The 21,541-nt window shown below is 38.2% G+C and overlaps 1 protein-coding gene across 1 annotated transcript; it reads left to right on the top strand.

Annotated features, from left to right (window-relative positions):
- The first annotated feature begins 16,143 nt into the window (after window positions 1–16,143).
- Window positions 16,144–20,091, top strand: LOC132723964 (uncharacterized). Its single transcript, XM_060708771.1, has one exon. It carries the CDS (start codon window positions 16,144–16,146, stop codon window positions 20,089–20,091), a length of 3,948 nt encoding a protein of 1,315 aa, XP_060564754.1.
- Window positions 20,092–21,541: the final 1,450 nt, after the last annotated feature.

Raw genomic sequence — 21,541 nt, forward strand, 5'->3', positions numbered from 1 at the left:
ATGGATTGGTACAAAAAACGTCCCGGTTTTGAATGATAACTGAAAACTATAGCTGGTAAATCAACAATAAGCGGTCACTCGATCACGTTGTCAAACTGTTTGACACTTACGCATTGCCCAATACACTTTCAAAAGGAATACTGATTGTGTAATAATATGTAATTTACAAATAGGGTAAAAAAATTGTATCTTTAACACCCTGCTGTTTCAATTTAAATTACTGATGAAAAAGTCATTGTATGATACCTTGAACAGGACTTTTGGTCATTGAATTATTAGTCCCGCTAACTTTGTATATCTGTTATAAATATCAATACACATTTGAAGTACAAACCCAGTCTATGCGAAAGACTTCTGAGTTTTACTGGACAGTAGGTCCTGTAAACTGAAAATTTTTACTGGACCAAACATGATTTTACTGGACCGAAAAAAACCTGATTGGTATAGCATTTTGAGTCACTTAATAAGTGTCAACAGTAAAAAAATTTGTGTACAAAAGAAAATTATATTATCAACGAAGTGAAGTTATCTTTTTTCACCACAATCAAAATGTAAACATAAATATTGTTATACATGTATTCAATGGATTTTGCTATTTAAACTTTGATTCCATACAGACTATATACTAGCAAAATGAGAGGGTAAATTTCAGCAAAAGTCTGGCATATGTAAACAGAATAATATATTGGTAATTTAGTGAAGTTGACAGATTATTTGTTCAATGATTTTGGTACCTTCACAGTTCATTTTAATTTTTGTCAACATCTTGGACGATCTTACATATCCCTAATTCGCTGCTAAACACCAGTTGAGCACACGTGTAATTTAGCATTACTCTAAGCCTGTGGATTAAAGACGTAATTTTTTCCAATTAATACACTGACACTTTCATCTGTATAAACAAACTATTAGTGGGTGACCTTTCACATCTGGGCCGCTTATGTAATTTACGCGGCCGCTTATTGACTTTTAATTGTACTAGTTGTCGGATATTTTTATCTTACGTTGTTACATAAAAGTTTGCATTATGAGAATGCAAATCAGTTGACAAGCATTGCACGAGCTTATATTGTGTAATGACAACATTTTGATATGTTTTGAATTTAGGTAAATGATCGGCCTTTGCAAAATGTTGAATGTAAGGTTTTTATAAAACCTTAATTTTTTACCGGACCGTCGGGCCGTCAATACATATATTTTTATCGGACCTTCTGATTTTTTACCGGTCAGGGCCGACGGTCCGACTGTCATTCGGAATGACTGCAAACCGCTTTAATTCATCACAAAATTCTGTTTTCTGGGTGACATAACTTATACGCCAAAGCAGTCTTAGATAACATGAATGACACATATCAATTCAAATGAAATCAAACTAACTGAAATTTTCAAAAATAATATATATCCTATACCTAATGAGTTGTGAAAAAATCCTTAGTTAAATGGGCGTCGCCATTTTGAAATCCTTTTGAGCTAAATAAAGATTTCAGAGCACTTTTAATGAGCGACTACATTATTAAGACTATTGCTAGCAGACGCATACTAAGTAACTCTTCCGGTGAAAGAATGATGTACAGAATCAGATAATAAACCTGCATTTCATTGATAAGAATTGGACAAATAACGATTATAAAAATACTTTAACATATCCCTTTTTGATAAATTAGCACATTAAAAATATCGTTAAAACAACAACTGTGATTAGAGATTAACAAAAATGGCTGACAGGATTTTCCAAACGCCGACGCATGCGCAGTGGTCCCCCTTTACGTTCCGATGAGAGGTTGAACACCACCAATTTATTCTTTTTGTTTGTAAAGAGCTTTCCACGCCATAGGTAGCACCTAATTTCATATTAATCATGTCTTTTATACCCTTCAAGTACGCAAAATGTAGTCTATTGTTATTGAGCTTTTGCTCTACGCAGAATGCGCATGCGCATAATGCAACATCGGTTGCTATGGAAAAATTGTATTGCAAAAGGTCTTTATCGTCGGGTCATGTGTTTTGACGCTCATCTATTTTGACGCCATTTTTGTTTTGACCTAAAAAATGACGAAAACGACCTCGTATGACGTCATAATTTGCTGACTGCACTGCAAGCATGTATTTACAACGTATAACTAAAACATGTGGAAAGACAGAGATATTTCACTGAAAATACTTCACCTTTATCATATGTACTGTATTTTTTCATCTTTTTTCTAATGCAAATTCAATTAATGTTTATGCAAGACATAATTTTGCAAATATAGCCTTTGTGAAATCTTGACCTGCCCTTTTCTGTTTCTATCCTCCATTTTAAAATGTCTAATGAGTGTCATGTGACCAAAACTTTGCAAAGTGTCCTTAATATTCACTGTATCATAAGGTGTACAGCTTATATTGTTTGAAAACGTTAACTGGTTTTTACTGAGTAAAGTTCATAATGGATTAATTATTGTATATAAAGTTTAAAAAAAGAAAGAAAAAAATCATTTTCAAATAAACATATACATATCTTTACAACAGCATTCATTTTAGATATATTTTTCAGCCCTTTAAGCCAAATACAGATGCTATTCATCAAGATTAATGGTAAATACATTCAAGGTTAAAGAGACAGGTGCACCTAATAAGACCACTGCCAGGGTGTATGACATTCCTAAATAATGGATAGTTTTATATGAAATATATTATAATTTTAAGTTTTCACGATGTTGTTACATTGCAGGTGTAGTACCGTTTGGTACTGGTTACGGGAGTTGACGGAAGTTAACGGAAGGTTCCGGACCAACCGGAACTAGTGTGTTAGGCTGACAGTTAGGCGCCATATTTGTGTGTAATATATACTAAGAAGAATTAGGCAATTCCTAGCTTGGCTACGATCCAGACGTGGAAGGTAAGTCGATTGTTTGTATTGTCAATCCCTTTATAATCAATCGCGACAGTTCTATATTGGTGGCAGCGGTAATTTTTACGAATTCCGTTCCGAAAGATAGACGCTACCAAAGGTCCATATTTTTACCGATTGTGTACGAATTTGCCCTCAAATTCTGCACTCATAGAACGGAGTCTACCTGAATTCTTGGTTTTGTTCATAGTGGGCCACTCTGCTTGAACGATTTAAACCAGAATTTCTACGTAAATAATTGTAGTTAAGCGGGAATTTGCCATCAAATTCCGCTTAGGTTAGACATTGCCTGGAAGGACCAAATTCTTTGGAATTTGTTTATTTTTCGGATTTCCTTTTCGTTCTGCTGCCACTGGTACAGTAACTGTTATATTTTGATAAACTCCATTTAGCCCTTTTGCCATATAAAGGGGGAGAAGATAGATATTGAGATTTATTTAGTTAAAACACATTTTAACTTGAATATTTCTCGGTATCTTTCGTTGTTATGGAGAACATCAATATAAAGGGAAAGTTCGAGATATTTTCTCAGGAAGCAGAGGTTGTGCAACCACCCTTGGTTGCCATTAACTTTGCGTCTGAGGAAAGGCTACAGGCAATACCTAATGTGGGTGCAAGCCTAGCCAAGGCGCTCATTGCAGTGAGGGAGAGCTCTGGTATTATAACCAGGGAGATTTTAGAGGCTGTCTGTCGTCGCAAGTTCTCCCCTGAGATACTTGCTATGATAGACTTTAGACAGAATATGTCTCTGCCAGCTGAGAATACTGACAAGCTAGGCCAATCTAGCTTGGAGGTAGACACAGACGAGGATGAGGAGGAAGATATTCAGCCAAGTGCTCATGATTGGTTGGAAATGGTGAAGGTGGTGAAAGCGGCAACCAATGTTCTGGCCGCTCACAAGCAGCAACAACGGTCATCTGTTTGCACCCTTGCAACAGATGACAAGGTTTTTCCACATAAAAATCTGAAGTTGATGACTCCTGCAGATTTTACTGCCAAAAAGTCAAAATCCACACACCCCCCTACCTTACCACTTCCAGACTATACCACCCCTAAACGTACCATACGTTTTGACCAGGTAGTGGATAGTGATTGCAGTGATGACTCTATGTTTGCCAGGGCACCATCTGCCCATAGGCGTTCTAGGGTTAGTAACTGGATATCTGCCTTTCCCGAACACTTATCATATGATGGTAAGAGTACTTGGGAACCGTTCTTTTTAAAGTTCACTCGCTATGTCCAACAAGGCGAGTGGACTGATGAAGAACAAGTTAGCTGCCTTGTCTGCTGTTTAGATGGTAAAGCGCTCGAGTATTATGCGCTTGTCTGTGAACAAGAAGGTCAGCTTACATACAAGAGGCTGGTTAGCAAGTTGGCTGCCCGATTTGGCCAACATGAGTTGCCAGCTGCTGCACAGGTAAGTTTTCAGAATGCAGCACAAGAGACAACCGAGTCCCTAGATGAGTGGGCTGACCGAGTGCTCACTCTAGGTTATAGAGCTTTTAAAAAGCTGCCAGAGGAGTTTGTCACTGTCCAAACAGTGAACAGATTCTGTCAGGGTATGGTTGACAAAGAGGCCGGTCACCATGTTTGCATGCAGCAACCAGAGTCTGTGCATGCAGCCATACAAATGGTACGCCAGTACCAGCAGGTGTATGCAGCCATGTATGGTGACCGGAAGAAACCGGAAAAGGTTTTTGCTGTTGCCTCCCAGCCATCACGGGAGCAGCAGGCAGAGCCTATGTCAACCAATGATTTAAGCAAAGCCTTAAATGACCTGGAGCAAAGACTGACAAAAACCTTTTTGTCAGAATTGTCCCAACCCCGCAGATCAACCGGATGCTACAATTGTGGCGAAATAGGGCATTTCAAAAGAAATTGCCCTAAGCTTAACGACAACCATAAGTCGTTAAACAGGGACGGTGAAAAAGTAGGTCGTTTCCCGTCCCTGTCTGCAGACAAGACCTGCAAAATTAAAAAATCCCGGTTGGCTGCCAATTTCAGCCAAGTAAGCACGGGGGGAGTCGAATCAGACCCTATTGTTGTCTGTCAGGTCAATTCCTCTTCCCAGTTTACCATGGGGGTCCAAGTAGGGGATGTCCAAGTAACAGCAGTGGTAGATACTGCTGCCCAGGTGACCATCATTTCTGATAAGGTCTACAATTACCTGAAGCACAAGCCCCCCAAGATAAGGGATGTCAAGCTGCAAACTGCTGGCAGGGAATTGTCTATGGCAGCCTTTGTAGCCGGTCCGGTTAAGTTGAAGGTTGGTCACCAGTGGTACCAGGTCAACATGTTTGTTGCCCCCATTGAGCAACAAATGCTGTTGGGCTTTGATTTGCTTCGTGACCCTGGTAAATCTGTGCTAGACATGAGCAAGGCAGAGCTTTACTTTGATGGTATGCGCATCTCCCTAGATGTTCATTCATCCGATAGTCCTGTGGTATCCAAAGTCACGGTGTCTAAGAGACAGGTTATACCTCCACACTCTGTGGCGAGAGTCCAATGCAGGTTACACTCTCCCCTGCACAACTATATCGTGGAACCAGTGAACCAGAAGAAATTTCTGGCTCCTCGAGTGTTACATGAAGGCACTAACACCCCTGTGTTGTGTCTTGTTAATCCATCAGATAGCTACCGCCTTGTCAGGAGGGGAACAGAGATAGGGAGGGCATTTGCCATCAGTGAAGTTGTCAGGAATGAGTGTGATGTTGAAACATCTTTGCCCAGCAAAGTGTTTGAAACATCAGGTGCGGTTGGTCCAATACCACCACACCTGTAGGAGGTCTATGACACCTCTTCTGGCAGCCTTGATGAAGGTCAACGGATTCAGTTAGCGCAATTGCTGATTGAGTTCCAAGATGTCTTCATCAAGGGTGAACTTGACCTTGATGACTTCACTGATAAGGAACGTGATATAGATACCAAGGAGGCAAAGCTTGTGAAGCAAGGTATGAGGCGAAAGCCAACATGCTTTGCAGGGGAAGAAGAGGCCCAGCCTCAGGGAATGCTGAAGGCTGGGGGTGTACAAGATGCCACATCCAAATGGGCATCTGCTCCAGTTTTGATTAGAAAACATGACGGCTCTGTGCGTTATTGCATAGACTATAGGAAGTTGAATAAGGTTACAGTCAAAGACGTGTATCCTTTGCCTTTAGTCGATGATTGCATGGACACATTTGCTGGCAGTGTTTGGTTTTCAAAATTGGATACCAACTCCGCATTCTTCCAGTTGAACATCAGAGAAGGCTTTGGTTTGTGTGGTGCCCCAGCCACATTTGCTAGAGCAATGGACTTAGTCCTGAGAGGTTTGACATGGAAGACAGTCCTGGCATTTCTCGATGATATCATCGTGCTTGGACGCAATTTTGAGGACCATCTCTCAAACTTGCGGGAGGCCCTTTCGAGATTTCGGAGGCATAAGCTAAAGCTTAAGCCAAAGGAATGTATCTTCTTCCAACAAGAAGTAGAGTTTTTAGGCCGTAAAGTTGGCAAAGACAGCATTGCTATGACAGAACATGACATAGCAGTGGTGAAGGATTGGCCTGTTCCAAACAGTGCCAAGCAGGTAGAGAGGTTTATGGGGTTGGTAAACTATCATAGAGTGTTTGTAAAGGACTTCTCTAGGGTAGCAGCCCCATTGTACGCCGTCACAGACAAAGCCAACTTTGTCTGGGGCGAAGAACAAGCAGAGTCATTCAGGACTTTGAAGTGCTTGTTGACGCAACCTCCGGTGTTAGCGTTGCCAAATCAACATGGCGAATTTATCTTGGATACGGTCGCTTCCAATGATTCGATTGGAGCAGAGCTCTTGCAGGTGCAAGAGGGCCAAGAGAAGGTTGTTGCATTTGGTAGCTGTGCTCTTACCAAGGAGCAACAGGGTTATTGCATGACCAGGAAAGAGCTGCTAGCAGTAGTTCGGTTCACCAAACAGTTCCGACACTACTTGCTAGGAAGACTATTTGTGGTCAGGACTGACCATTCAAGTCTGAGGTGGTAAATGAATTTCAGGGAGCCACAAGGGCAACTGGGGAGATGGCTGGAAGAGCTGTCCCAGTTTAACATGGTGTTGAGACATCGTGTGAGTCGCGAGCATTCCAATGCTGACGCAATGTCAAAAATACCACTGCAAAGTGGGACATGCCGAGGTGGAATTGCTGGTGCGCGGCTGGATCAGTTGCCTTGTGGTGGATGTGAAGATTGTAAAAAGGCCCATACCAATTGGGTCAAGTTCTTCACAGATGTAGATGAGGTGGTACCGTTGGTAACCAAACCAGTGGAGTCTTCGGATTCCGGTTAAGGTGGCCAGCAGGGTACCAGGGTTTCTGTCATCTACGGGATTGATTTTCATGAAAACCAATCAGATGCAGATGGCCAGCCGGTCCTTGCCAATAAGGTCGGTGAGCATGGTCAACAGTCCCTCTCTGAAGGCCAAATCTTCAGTGAAGGGGAAGAAAAGGTAAGTATAGGTTGCGTTAGAGACCAAACATCTGATATCAGGGCCATTCCTGATAATGTAGATGTTCCGTTGCTGGCACAGATTTATGAGGATATTCCCTGTGGCCAGCAAGGATCTCGGTGCCCAGTGCCGGGATGTTTTGAGGATCTTACCCAGAGACATGCTATGGAGGCCCACCTCCCTGGCATATTCCAAATGTGTTTGACAGGTGAAAGCATTACGAACAGAAGGATTGGTGCTTTGAAGCTGGTGATCAGGTGGTTATTGGGGTCTAATAGCACTTTGTTTGACCTGGTAACTTACCTGGAGTGTGCTGGTGTTCCGATTTCCCAGGAAACTTGCACCAGTAATCACAGGAAAGCAGCGAAGGAGTTCTGTGAGGTTCTTAGGGTACCCTTGCCCAAAGATCTCACCCCAAAGGTAAAAGGTAATGCTGTGACAGTTTTGTTGCAGTGGCGCTGTCTACTGTCATTGATATCCATGCTGGAAAGACACCAGGAAGACAATCTGAAAGCCATGTTCAGCTTGTCAGCTGAGGAGTCCCAACTCCTTAGCTTTCCTAAAGTGTCTGACAGCCATTGAGTGTCTGGGTTTGAGGCTTCGCTGAAATCGGTACGGTTCAGTCAAGTAGGCCATGTTGTCCAACCTCTGGCATCATGGTCAAGTACCAGTACCGGTATGAACCGGGAAGCTCTAGTCTGCCCTTGGACTAGAGAGGCGTCAGTGCTTGGTTAACTTCCTGGAGCCACAGACCCCTCCTAAAGAATAGGACGGGGAGGAGTGTAGTACAGGGATAAAAACTAACCATTTAAGCTTGGTGGCCACCTGGGCCACTGACTGTAAAATTTTGGTGGCCCAGTAAATATATTAGTGGACCAACAATTTATGAACGGAAACGGGGCTAGCACTGGCAAAAAATATTTAGCCAATTTTTTAGCAGCGAAAATTGCGTGCCTGTATTTTATTTTCAAATAAGGCAAAATGGTTTCGGCATGAGGTACATTGTATTTAGAAAAAACATAAACTATATTGTCCATTTTTATTTTGGTACCTACATTTTTTATCACACTAACACATCAAACTTATATAATTTACAGTCAATAATCATAAAAGCTTCCAGGCATCCAGCTATAACATTTGCCTGGTTAAAACTTAAGTCAGTGGCATGACAGTAACAGCAGAAACACATTCCAATGTGCTGCTTCAGCTGGCTTGGTTAATGACAAAGATTTGGCTTGAAGACTATCTGTATCTGAAATAATACAGAAGAAACAAGTTTGAAAGTAAGAAGAGTGAAGAAAATAATATTAAAAAATTCTAAACTAAAGATAATTCAGGAATAAAATCACAAACATGTACTACTGTCATTATAAGTGTACAGGAATCAGTATAAGTTACCTGAAGGCATTTTGTATGCTTCTTAACTGAATCTTTCTTTAATATTTCACAGTCATAAGCCATTTATAAATTAATACTTCTGCAAGAGCTTTAGGGGTTACAAACTTAAATTTGATTTTAATCCAAATCAAGGTCAATCTTTTTTCCCAGGAATACACCCATAAACACTTTCAATATGATCTACGTAAATAACCGAGGTATATCGAGTGAAAAATACGAGTTGCTTCCCTTATCTTCGAGTAAAATCGATACCACTTATATGCTAAAACAATGCAAAATAAGCCGTTTTTAAACCGCTAGTTTGTAGTGATTAAATGTCCGATTTTAAAATGAATTACACCAATGGAAAGCTTTGGATCTTAGCTTCATCACAGTATAAACTTCAACACATCTTTTGACTGCAAAGTATTTAAATTATCTGTTAAACCTACCATATGTCAGACCATTTTACATACGATTTATACAGTGAGATACGCAACCCCTTATCTTTACTCGAAATACTACTGCTAAGAATAGCCTGTCGTCTGCTAGTTCTGAAAGTGTTTATAGGTGTATTCGCTGTAAAGCCAAATGTCAAATAAATTCCTTGTAAAGGCAAAATTAGGTCAGAATTAAATGGCAATCAACCCCTCCCCCCTCCCTCAAAAAATATAAAAAATGAAAAGAAAAATAAAACACAAACATAAAAACAACCATTACTCTTAACTAATAATTTCTTTGATCTGTTTATCAACAACGATAAGATTTACTGAATTCAAACTTACCGTCAACAGGTCAAGTTGTCAACTGCAGAACATAATTTGTCGCTTTTTCATACCCAAGTAATCTTGGGATGCCGCTACTTATTGTTTCATATTAAATATTAAGACCCAATTTTTCAATGCATATTCAACAATCTGCCAGGTATGTTCACGACAATTAGTGTGATGTAAACAAACGGTGAGGGCAAGTGTATTAGACTGTGCAGGGCTTTTTTTTCAATTTTGGGGAAACAGCCTGGCCTTTCAGTTGGGGAAAAAATGCGCGATAAAATGACATTTTGGGGAAAATCTATTACATTAAAAAATGAGTTAATAACTTTAAAATTAACAATAAACACATGCCTTAAAAGTCAGGTGAGTCATAAACAATGAAACAAGTTCAGATCTTTGGCCTTGAATTCCTTAAACATACAAAACCACTTTTTTTTAGTTGGAATCACTTGAGTCAATATCATTTGTGATGTTGCCAAGCTTCAACATTGTTGTAACCACCTCACACACCTCCCCTATTTATTTCAGAATGGTTGCTTTGATTTTTCTATGTAAAAACTGCATTAAGTGCTAAATTAATTAGATGATGATTCCCAAAGGACATTTTGACACATGATGCACAAAAATCAATTGACTGTTTTATGTTTTGTAATTTATTTACTTAAACTAATACATTACTCTCCAAATTCAAGCCGAAAATCAAACAGGAAGTAGGTCGCGAAAATATGTGATAATAGAATATTTTGCCGATTTTTGGTATTAATATAACTTCATGTTCCTCCAGACTATGATTGAAATCTGTAAGAATAAATAATATAACATATTTTTACAAATGTCTGCATATTTTGAGGAGAATTTTCACAAAGACAGAATTTTTAGGGATATGATCAGCGTAATGGAGAGGGTTGCCGATCGTCGGCATTGCCATTGGACTTTTTACTTTTTAATCGGTAATATCAAACACTGTAGGGCTATAAAAATTTGAACTTTTTGAACAAAAATGTGATTTTTTAAACAAGCAAGCCATAATAGTTGATTTTATTCAGACCAAGGGGAATTTTTTAGCTCAAGGGGAATTTTTTTTCAGCTGGGGAAGTAGCCGTTAAACGGCTACAGTTACAAATATAGCAAAAAAAAACCCTGCTGTGTTACTGTTCATATCGATATTTAATTCGGAAGGTAAGTTAAAAATATAAACCAGTCAATGACCCACAAGAAGTAGACTGTGTCGCTGTGTTTTGAGATAAGAAGCGGTAAAGCGGAAATTAAAAATGGAAAACCAAATGTGTACTTTTCCATTCTTAAAATAGCAAATGCTAAATTTAGACTGGAGATTCCAAAAGTCATACTTTTTGTAAGTTTGAGCCAATCGTGATTTTCTTGAGCCAATTAAATAATTCTGGAGCCAATTTGCTCATTTGCTCGTGAGTTGATTTAATGGTGGATATTATTATTAATTTAATCTACGGCCGATTTTTTTAGTCGCCGACTGGACGACTATTTTGAAATTTTTGGTGGTCCAATTACAAATTAAGTCGCCGTGGGCGACTGGGCGACCGCTAATTTTCAGCCCTGTAGTACCGTATGGTACTGGTTACGGGAGTTGACGGAAGTTAACGGAAGGTTCCGGACCAACCGGAACTAGTGTGTTAGGCTGACAGTTAGGCGCCATATTTGTGTGTAATATATACTAAGAAGAATAAGGCAATTCCTAGCTTGGCTACGATCCAGACGTGGAAGGTAAGTCGATTGTTTGTATTGTCAATCCCTTTATAATCAATCGCGACAGTTCTATACAGGTTTGCTCATTTAAAAACTTCTTTTGCTGTTCATACTTCATTACAGTGAAATATCCTTTTAAAATAAACACCCAATGAAAAGGCGTCATTTCATATGACTGTAAACAACAATGGATGCCTCCACAGTCTGTTTAATTAAGTACAAAACTTAACTGATTTTGAATCTTAACAAACATAAAAATGGTTTGCAGTGATTAACAACATGCCATAGTTACTTTATATTGTATATTATTTAATGATCAGGTTCAATATAAAGAAATGCACTAGTTAAACAGCTTAAGGGCGTCAAAACTAATGACTCTAGGATAGATCTACTGATAAATGGATGAAAATTGAAATTATAATAACAACTTTCTTTTGTTGTTTTACTGAAAAAAAGTTTTAAATACATTTTGAAAAAGAAATTATTTAATTAAACATATATGTGGGAGTTGTCATATATACATACATACAATCCAAACCACGCACCGACTGTATGTGTTACTGATCAATACCCCACCCATTCATTAAGCACTACTAACCTTGTAGTCAGGGTTGGTTTTGTCCGGACTTTTACCAATTGTTGGAGCCTCGTCGACATAATATGTTCGTAAAGGTATACAAACTGTTTTGATATATTCATTAAATATATTTTTTCTACATGACACTTTTGCATTTCGGAGACATTTGCAAATATTAATCATTTTTAGAATTATGATTTACAACCGGAAGTTAAATAATAGCGCTCGTAAGAATAAGCTGGTCATGAACTTTTTTTCAAAAAATCTTTTTTTCTAAAATGCCAAATGTATACAGTATGCAAAATTAATAACTCTATATTTTGATAATCAAAAATACCTTGTGAACCTAACTTTACTGATGTAGCTAACTATTTACCGAAATATTTTGTTAGATTATTAGAATTAAGGGGATACTAATCGACGGTCTCCGGTCTTCGACGGTCCTCGAAGACCGTCATTTGTAGGAGCCCGTCGATTAGAATGTTATAACACAAATCGACGGTCTCCATATTATATACGTAATTAAATTTAAAAGACAGAATGACAAATAGGCAATAACAATTTTATTGTCAGTGATTAATGTCAATAGTTTAGAATGATTAACGGGTATTTTTAATGCAAAAAATACAGTAATAATGGGAAAAAATGAAATGTTTTGATGATTATTAATGTATTTGTCACAGGGTCAAATATTTCTTGTGGAAAAGAAACAAACTCTGGGCGTAGGTTCGATGTTTTTAATGAATCCAAGTAAAAATGGTCTAAAAATATAATAGATTAATAATTATACATCTTACAAGTACAATACATATAAAAACAAAATACATTGAAATAACAATATATACACAATCGACGCGGCTTAAGAAAATACAAAAATACATAAATAAGATTACAATCAATATCTTAATCTTAATACTATTTCTTACCACAGCGTCTGTTATAACGAAGAATTAAAGATCTTTACTTATATATAAAGTAGGTCAATATAAGTTGAAATATAAAGTCAGAAGTAGATCTAATGTTAAATAAATTTAACTAGTTATACTAAACGTCTGACTCGTAAGAGATGACTGTAAAGAGTGAGCGGGACAGGAAAAGCAAACAGTGCGCAGAAGTAAAAAGATATTTAAATGAACCAATGGATATCTCTCTCACATAGAATCATACATAACAAACACAACAATTGGATAAGTTACAAGATAGAACGAGTGACTAGTGTTCACGTTATTGCACGGGTGAGATCGACAATGTACACCACTGACGGAAACTGTCGATTTTCACCGATTCAATACCGGAAGTTAAAATTACACGATAAAAACCAAACGAAACCGAATAAAAACGCGCGTGCACGATGTTTCCACTTTAACAAAACTATGGAAATCCACGGCTGCCATTACCATATAATTTCCATCTGTGACATATTAATAGAATTTAGATATTGTGTTAGTTCAGTTGTAATTGAACAATGATCAATTAATTGTCTTAATGAAATAAATACATTTTTTAAAAGAAATAAAATGTGAGATAATGTATCTAAAAAAATTACATTAAAAGTTAGAAAAGTAACAAAAATATATTTAAAGAAATTTATTAGAATTGAAAAAATCGTCAACTTCTGTCTGTAATTTACTATCTAAGGGAGAATGCTCGTTCATATCCATGTACCAAACTCCGATGCCGTGGTTCCCCTTAGTTGCGCTACAAGTTGGCAATATTGACCCAGACATTTGAATGTTCAATGACCTTCCGTCGGAGAAGAAAATTTTAAAGATATTACCAAAACACTTGCCAAACTACCAAAGTATATGGTTAATCCTATTAAGAAATGTTTCAAACATCGGAAATTCAACGGTCAATTCATCAATTTTGTTTATTTTGATCTAAAAATAACTTAATTATCAGGTTGAATGATTTGACCTTTACAAAACATCTTTTCATTGGTCTAAATTTATTTATGCATCATATATATTGGCATAACAAATTTTTATTGGTCGTTTATATCATCGGCGGTAAAATATTTTCTTTCTTTTCTCCTTGACAATATTTGTCATTCTGTATAAGTTGACAGTAGTATAGGGGTCGGTTTACCCCCAAGACTGCGCATGCGCGGCGGCCATTTTGTTTTCTATAATTAGTAACTCATTTGCATAGAAGAAATGACCTTACTACACATGCGCGGCGGCCGTGTTGAATAACAGATGCGCGACGCCATATTGGATTCTATTTTAAGAATGACATCATCGTTCTATTTTAAGAATGTGATCATCCGTCTATTTTTATAAATTTATTTTTAATCTCCCGGAAGTATACGGAGCTGACTCGTATACACGATCTTAGGGCTTGAATCGCGGACATTGAGGGTCAGGTCCTCGGCCCTAGACGGAGAGATAATTACCATTATGACAGATAAAAGAAATGTTTGTAAATAGATACGTACTTAACATTTTAATTTATAAAAAATAGTTTTTTAATAGGTTCAAAATAATATTGATACAAATATAACTCGTTTACTTACCTACATTTAGTAAGGAAATGACTGTCATAGCGTAACGTTCTTGTAGACTGCGCATGATCTATTTTTAGTCGCGGTATTTCACATCCACCAGGAGCTATTTCATCAGCCCCACGCGGGTGTCAATGAAAGAAAAAGGTATTAAGTACAGTCGCCGCTCAGTCTAGATTCACAATACCTAGCGGAACTATTTTGAACAAAAACCCTTTATCCTTCGTTACTAAATATAGCTTTTCATTAATCACAAAAGAATCTATTATCCTTTCAAACGCAGCGACCGTCAAGTACAGTCGCCACTTAGTCTAGATTTACAATACCTAGCGGAACTATGTTGAACAAAAACCCTTTATCCTTCGTTACTAAATATAGCTTTTCATTAATCACAAAAGATTAATAGAATTGACGGACCTTTTCTGTTACGGTTGATAAACCGGAGGGAATGAATAAATTGAAATATGGACCAATGAAGATGGTTTATTTTTACAACGCATCAATGATAGACCTGACAGAATGCTTCAAAATAAACCCTAGGTTCTCGATTTGATTTTTAGCCGTTCTCGAGTTATGGCCAATTAGCGATTTTTAAACCAATTTTTCAAAGTTAATAAAACCCTTAGATTTATATGTTGTTTGAAAGATCTCTGCGAGTAGATACAGAAAATGTATTATTATATGGATCTATCTTTTACTATTTCTGAGATAAGAGAGTTTGGATATGGCAGACAAAATCACTCATGCGGAAAAACGCGCATAACTTTTTCGTTTATGAACGAAACATAGTCGTGTTTGGTATCAAATTGAAGGTCTTGACGAGTACATTCAGACGCTGTTGATAATAAAGTTCATTCTGGAAGTCAAAATCACTCATGCGTAAAATATATATATATTGGTTACTAGAGCAACAGAATACGATATGATTTTTAATTGTTGACTACCAATTGAAAGAACAGTTCACTACCTTTAATTTACACCCCCATTGTCGATTCGATTTTCAGCCGTTGCGCAAGAGCGATTTTAAACCCTAAATTGCGAAAGTCAATAAAAACGTTAGAACTTTTTACCAATCGATTCGTCTCGTCGCGCTGATTAAGAAAATATATAGGTTTATGGGTTTATCTTTTACCGTTTTCGAGTAATTCGAGTTTAAAGTCACCGGAAGTGACGTCACGGAAATTTCAAAATCGATTTTTTCCGTTATTTCTTGACCGAATATATACGTGTTTGGTATCGTTGGAAAGCATTTTACCACACCTGTTACCTGACGCTATTTAAAAAGCCATTGGACCGGAACTGAAATCACTGAAGCGTAAAAACGTGTTTTCTGTACCACGTCCGGACCGATCTTAGGCGTGTTTGGTATCAAACGAAACGTCTTAAGCCGCTCTTTATGAATACGGACTAAAATCGAAATTAAAATCACTCATGCGTAAAAATCATTAAAATAACTAAAATAAGCTTACCCCCAGTCTTTACTCCTTGCCTATCAAACTATTTATGACAAGTTACTATAGCCTATCGTTAAACGGTCCAGTTACGACAGGTTTAAACCGGTATTGCTATTTATGATTAGCCAATGAAATTGAAGAACGGTGACGTTTAAAAATAGACAGCCTCGTTTTGAACCCACTCTTTTTCATTAACCAATCAAAATGGAGAACGATGACGTTTAAAAATAGACAGCCTCGTTTTGAACCCACTCTTTTTCATTAACCAATCAAAGTGGAGAACGATGACGTTCTTACCAAAAATAGATATGACTCGCGCAACGGAGAGTATATAAGAGAGCGCTTTAGCCCCCTCCGTCATTCTGACTTCAGAACTCTAACCGACAACATGGAAAACATAGCAGCTACTTTCGAAATGATGGTGAATTCTTTCACCGACGCTGAAGAATTAATGAATTTTGCTGCGACATGGGGGATACAGGATTCCCCCGGGGTGCGGTTTCGACTATTTCAGTTAAGGAACCCACAATATGGAGATGACTTTGTGAATGAACAAATGGAAAGATTACTTGACAGTTTAAACGACACAATGCAGAACCGAGAAGACACGGAAAATTTTGATTTGGCGCTAGAGTACGTAAGAGAGCAAGAGGAAATCGAGGGTGCAGTAAGAGCACTATTATTTGACGAAGAAATGGATAAGATGGCGACTGCTTGTGTGGAAGACGGGGAGTGGAGCCCTCAATCACCAGGGCTACAAGTAGGGAGTGGGGATGAGCCTCAAGCGGGACCCTCTCATAGGCCCGACGCCCCACGGGAGCTTCAGTATACGATAAGTAAAAAATCAGAAAGGACCTACGCTAAAAATGCAGCCATGGACCGGACTTATCAGGTGAAAATTGATGAACAGTATAATGGACAGAGACTGCAAGATGTGAGACAAGGACTTCACCAAATGTTTGAAGACGTGCTCGAAGAAGCCCGGGGCAATTTGGCGGGGAACGATTTGGGTCGTGTCGTTATTCATCATCAAGGGTTACACGATCCCATCATAGTTCCTCTTCAGCCCTGGGACCAGTTGACAGCCAATAAAGTGATGGAAATCATCGAAAAGGTACTGAACAGCAACCAAAACTTATCCATCGATGAAAGCTTTTATATATCCATAGGCACGATTGAGTTACCAAAAGGAAGCGGTGGTCCACGACGAAGAATCACTAAACTCAAAGGAAAAAATAATTCGTTAAAGTTAAAAACCTCTATAGTCACAATTGATAACGAAGATCAACTGTGTATGGCGAGGGCGATCGGGGTGAGTTGGGCGAAACTCAATAGATGTACACCAGAAGAATGGAAAGAGATCGCAAAAACCAGACAAAAGAAAAGTAACCTACAACTTATATTAGAAAATCAACAAGTTCCAAACAGTTATTATCAGAAGCTCACCGAAAAGAAAAGAGACGAACAGAGACAGTTAGCGATAGCACTTAGTCAATTAGCCGGAGTATCTATGGACAGACCAGCGAGTTTGAATGACGTAGAGGCGTTTGAAGAAGTGTTGGGAGTACGCGTGATGGTGGTCAGTGCTAGACTAGGTAACAAGTTTATCACGAGTCCTAGTACCGATAAGCGTCCATGTATTTACCTGTACCTTGTGGACGACGACCACTTTCATGCCATCACCAGCATTACAGGATTCTTCAGCGCGATGTATTTCTGCGACCAATGTCTCTATCACTACAACAATAGAGAAAGACATCAGTGCGAAACATCTTGTATAGTATGTAAGACGGACGACTGCCCGGAAACAGACAGTACAGTTAAATGTGATAACTGCAATATGACATGTAGATCAGAAAAGTGCTATAATCAACACAAGACAGTACCGGTACACAAAAAAGGAAAATGTAAAGGAAAACCCAATGGACTATCCCAATGTCAAAAATACTGGAAATGCCCAACATGCTACAAAGTCATAAGGACCGACAAAAGGAAGAAAGAAGACCATGAGTGCGGAGAATATTTGTGTAACTCGTGCGAACAATATGTAATGGAAGGACATTTATGTTATCTCAGATCAATACCAGCCAAGGAACATTATAATTCTAAATTTATATTTTTTGATTTTGAATGTTGTCAGGATGAAGTGTCAGAGTGTGAAAACGGATATGTAGCGAGTAGAAAACGAAATTGTAAAGACTGTCAATCACATGAGGTATGTAAATCTTGCTCTAAATGTCAACACTGTAAATCATCTTGGTGCGGAAAAGCCACTCATCGTCCCAATTTCGTAGTAGCACATACTGTATGTCCAAAATGTATCGATAAAACCTTGACCCCCGAATCTATATGTAAAAAATGCGGTACGCGGTGCGACGAATGTGACAACTCTGAGCTACATGATAATGAAGACCCAGGACCGTGTCCTGGGAAATGTGGATTCAGAGAAGTCACTTTCGAAGGAGCCGACACTGCAGAAAAATTTGGTGAATGGTTATTTTCCCCCCAGCACGAATATTTTAAAGTATTTGCTCATAATATGAAAGGTTACGACGGCTATTTTCTGTTAGAGTACTTAATAGACCAATCCATGAGACCGGACAAGATTATTTACAGTGGCTCTAAAATTATGTATATGACAATAGAGTCAGATTTACATATCAAAGTGATTGACAGTCTCAACTTTTTACCTATGAAATTGTCCGCCCTCCCTAAAGCGTTTGGATTGACTGAATTAAAGAAAGGTTGGTTTCCTCATTACTTCAATACTAGCGAGAATCAGAATTATGTAGGCCCGTACCCAGATGCTCAGTGTTATGGACATGATTTTATGAGTGAGAAAGAGAGAGCTGAATTGTTAGTGTGGTTGAGTGAGAGAAAGGACGACGTGTTTGATTTTAGAAAAGAAATGTTGGATTATTGTAGAAGTGATGTAGATATTTTAAGACAAGCGTGTTTGAAATTTAGAGAGTTGTTAATGAGTGCTACGGGTGAAAGAATAGAGGTGGTGAATGAAAAAGGAAAGAAAGAAAAAACGTGGGTCGGAGCCGTGGATCCATTCGATTCCGTGACCATAGCTTCCGTCTGCATGAATGTCTTTAGAACCAAATTTTTAGAAGAAGAATGGAAAGTAAAATTAGAGGGCAGGGATGATTGGATACCTTCAAAATTAATAGACGGAAAGCTTTATGTGTTGCGCGAAAACGAATGGATCCTCAAAACCAAACTCACGGGTGAGAAAGTAAGTGAGACAGAATTTGTAAGGACACCCATAGCGAAAATTCCTCCTAATGGTTATAATGATCAATATAGCGAAGCGTCCATACAATGGTTAGAATGGGTGGCGTATACAAAAAACGTCAAAATTCAGCACGCTTTAAATAAGGGAGAGAAATCTTTACTGGGAACACGTTACAAATTAGACGGTTACTGCGAGGAAACAAACACGGCCTATGAGTACCATGGTTGTATCTTTCATGGATGCCCTGATTGTTTCGCAGATAACCGAGAAGAAACGCGTCACCCACTCACCAACCAATCATTAGATGAATTGTACGCGTTAACGATGAAAAAGAAAGCTTACATCCAACAGTTAGGCATGAAATACGTTTGCATTTGGGACCACGAATTCAAAAAACAAAAGATTCAAAATACTGAACTGAAACAATTCGTAGAAAGCTTAGATATAATTGATAGGTTAGACCCGAGGGAAAGTTTCTTCGGGGGTCGCACCAATGCCAGTCAACTCTATTACAAAGGGGAAGAACAGGAAGAAATCAAGTATGTGGATTTCACGAGCTTGTATCCATGGGTGAATAAGTATTGTCAATATCCCGTAGGACATCCTACCATCATAACCAAAGATGTTAAAGACATCGAGGGCTATTTCGGTATAGCCAAGGTCAAAATTTTACCCCCTAGAGGATTATACCATCCCGTGCTACCGTATCGCTCAAATAACAAGTTGAAATTCCCCCTATGTAGGACCTGCGCCGATACTGAGAATCAAAACCCATGCGCCTGTTCAGAACAAGAAAGAGAGTTGACTGGTACGTGGTGCACTCCGGAGATTCAAACGGCCGTTAAATTAGGATATCAAATTAAAAAGATTTACGAAGTATACCACTGGGAGGAATCCACACAATATGACCCAAAAACCGGATCAGGGGGACTGTTTGCCAATTACATAAACACATTTTTAAAGTTTAAGCAAGAGGCAAGCGGTTCTCCCGACTGGATACACAATGAGCAAGATATGACAAATTATGTGTCTCAATACTTACAGAAAGAGGGAGTTTCGTTGGATCGGGCAAACATCTCGAAGAACCCGGTTTGAGAGCTCTGGCTAAATTATGTCTCAATAGTTTTTGGGGCAAGTTTGGTCAGAGACTCAATATGCGCCAGACAGAGTTCTTTCACGAACTACAGGTCAACCTCTTCTTCCAATTGTTTGCCGATCCGACGAAAGAACCTCTGAATTTTCACATACTTACCAATGACATGATACAAATAGAATGGCAATATAAACGAGACTGCCAACCCGAAGATAATAAAACGAACATATACTTAGCTACGTTTACTACATGCTGGGCAAGACTCAAACTCTACAGTGTGCTCGAAAAGCTCGATAGACGAGTGCTGTATTACGATACGGACAGCGTCATCTATGTGAGTCGCCCTGGACAGTATGATCCGCCATTAGGAGATTACTTGGGTGAACTCACGGATGAGCTGAGTGGAGGGGAGCATATTGTAGAATTTGTGTCGGGTGGTCCTAAAAATTATGCCTATAGAACCAATAAAAACAACGAAACTTGTAAAGTCAGGGGTTTCACATTAAATTATACAAATAGCCAACTCATCAACTTTGAAAGTGTGAAAGATATAGTAACAGACCCACAAAAGAATTCAAATATCGTGATAACAAACCCTAGTAAAATTTGTAGAGATAAAAGAAAAAGAAAATTGTACAGTAGGGAAGAAAAGAAAAGTTATCAAATGGTGTATACCAAGCGTAGAAAACTGGACAATTATGATACAGTACCTTATGGATATTAGAATAAATAATTGTTATTGTAAATAATTGTTCTTATTGTTTCGTTTTTTGTTACATGCGTTAAAAAGGTGTAACTGTTTTTTTTCAATTTTTGTCACTACTGATTCAAAAAGTGTTACACATATTTCAAAAAGTGTCACTACTGATTCAAAAAGTGTTACGCATATTTCAGTTTTTGAACGTTTACATGTAATTTTCCATAGGGTATGTTTCAAAAAGTGTCACTGCTGTTTCAAAAAGTGTCACTGCTAGGGCTTGAATTGCGGACATTGTAGGTCAGGTCCTCGGCCCTAGACAGAGAGATAACTACCATCATTACAGATAAAAGAAATGTTTGTAAATAGATACGTAGTTAACATTTTAAGTTATAAATTATGAAAAATAAGGTTTTTTTAATATGTTCAAAATAATATTTATACATTTGTTAAATATAACTTGTTTACTCTTCAACATTTAGTAAGGAAATGACTGTCATAGCATAACGTCCTTGTAGACTGCGCATGTGCCGATCTATTTTTAGTCGCGGTATTTTACAATCACCAGGAGCTATTTTATCACGCAGGTGTCAATGAAAGAAAAAGGCATTAAGTACAGTCGCCGCTCAGTCTAGATTTACACTACCTAGCGGAACTATGTTGAACAAAAACCCTTTATACTTCGATACTAAATAAAGCTTTTTATTAATCACAAAAGAATTTATTATCCTTTCAAACGCAGCGACCGTCAAGTA

The sequence above is a fragment of the Ruditapes philippinarum genome, unplaced genomic scaffold (genome assembly GCF_026571515.1).
Source record: "Ruditapes philippinarum isolate M1 unplaced genomic scaffold, ASM2657151v2 ctg329_1_1_1_1, whole genome shotgun sequence".
NCBI classification, from domain to species: Eukaryota; Metazoa; Mollusca; class Bivalvia; order Venerida; family Veneridae; genus Ruditapes; species Ruditapes philippinarum.

Bases quoted from the DNA above. Each gene is read 5' to 3' on its own strand.
- LOC132723964 (XM_060708771.1), top strand. From the start codon at position 16,144: ATGGAAAACATAGCAGCTACTTTCGAAATGATGGTGAATTCTTTCACC.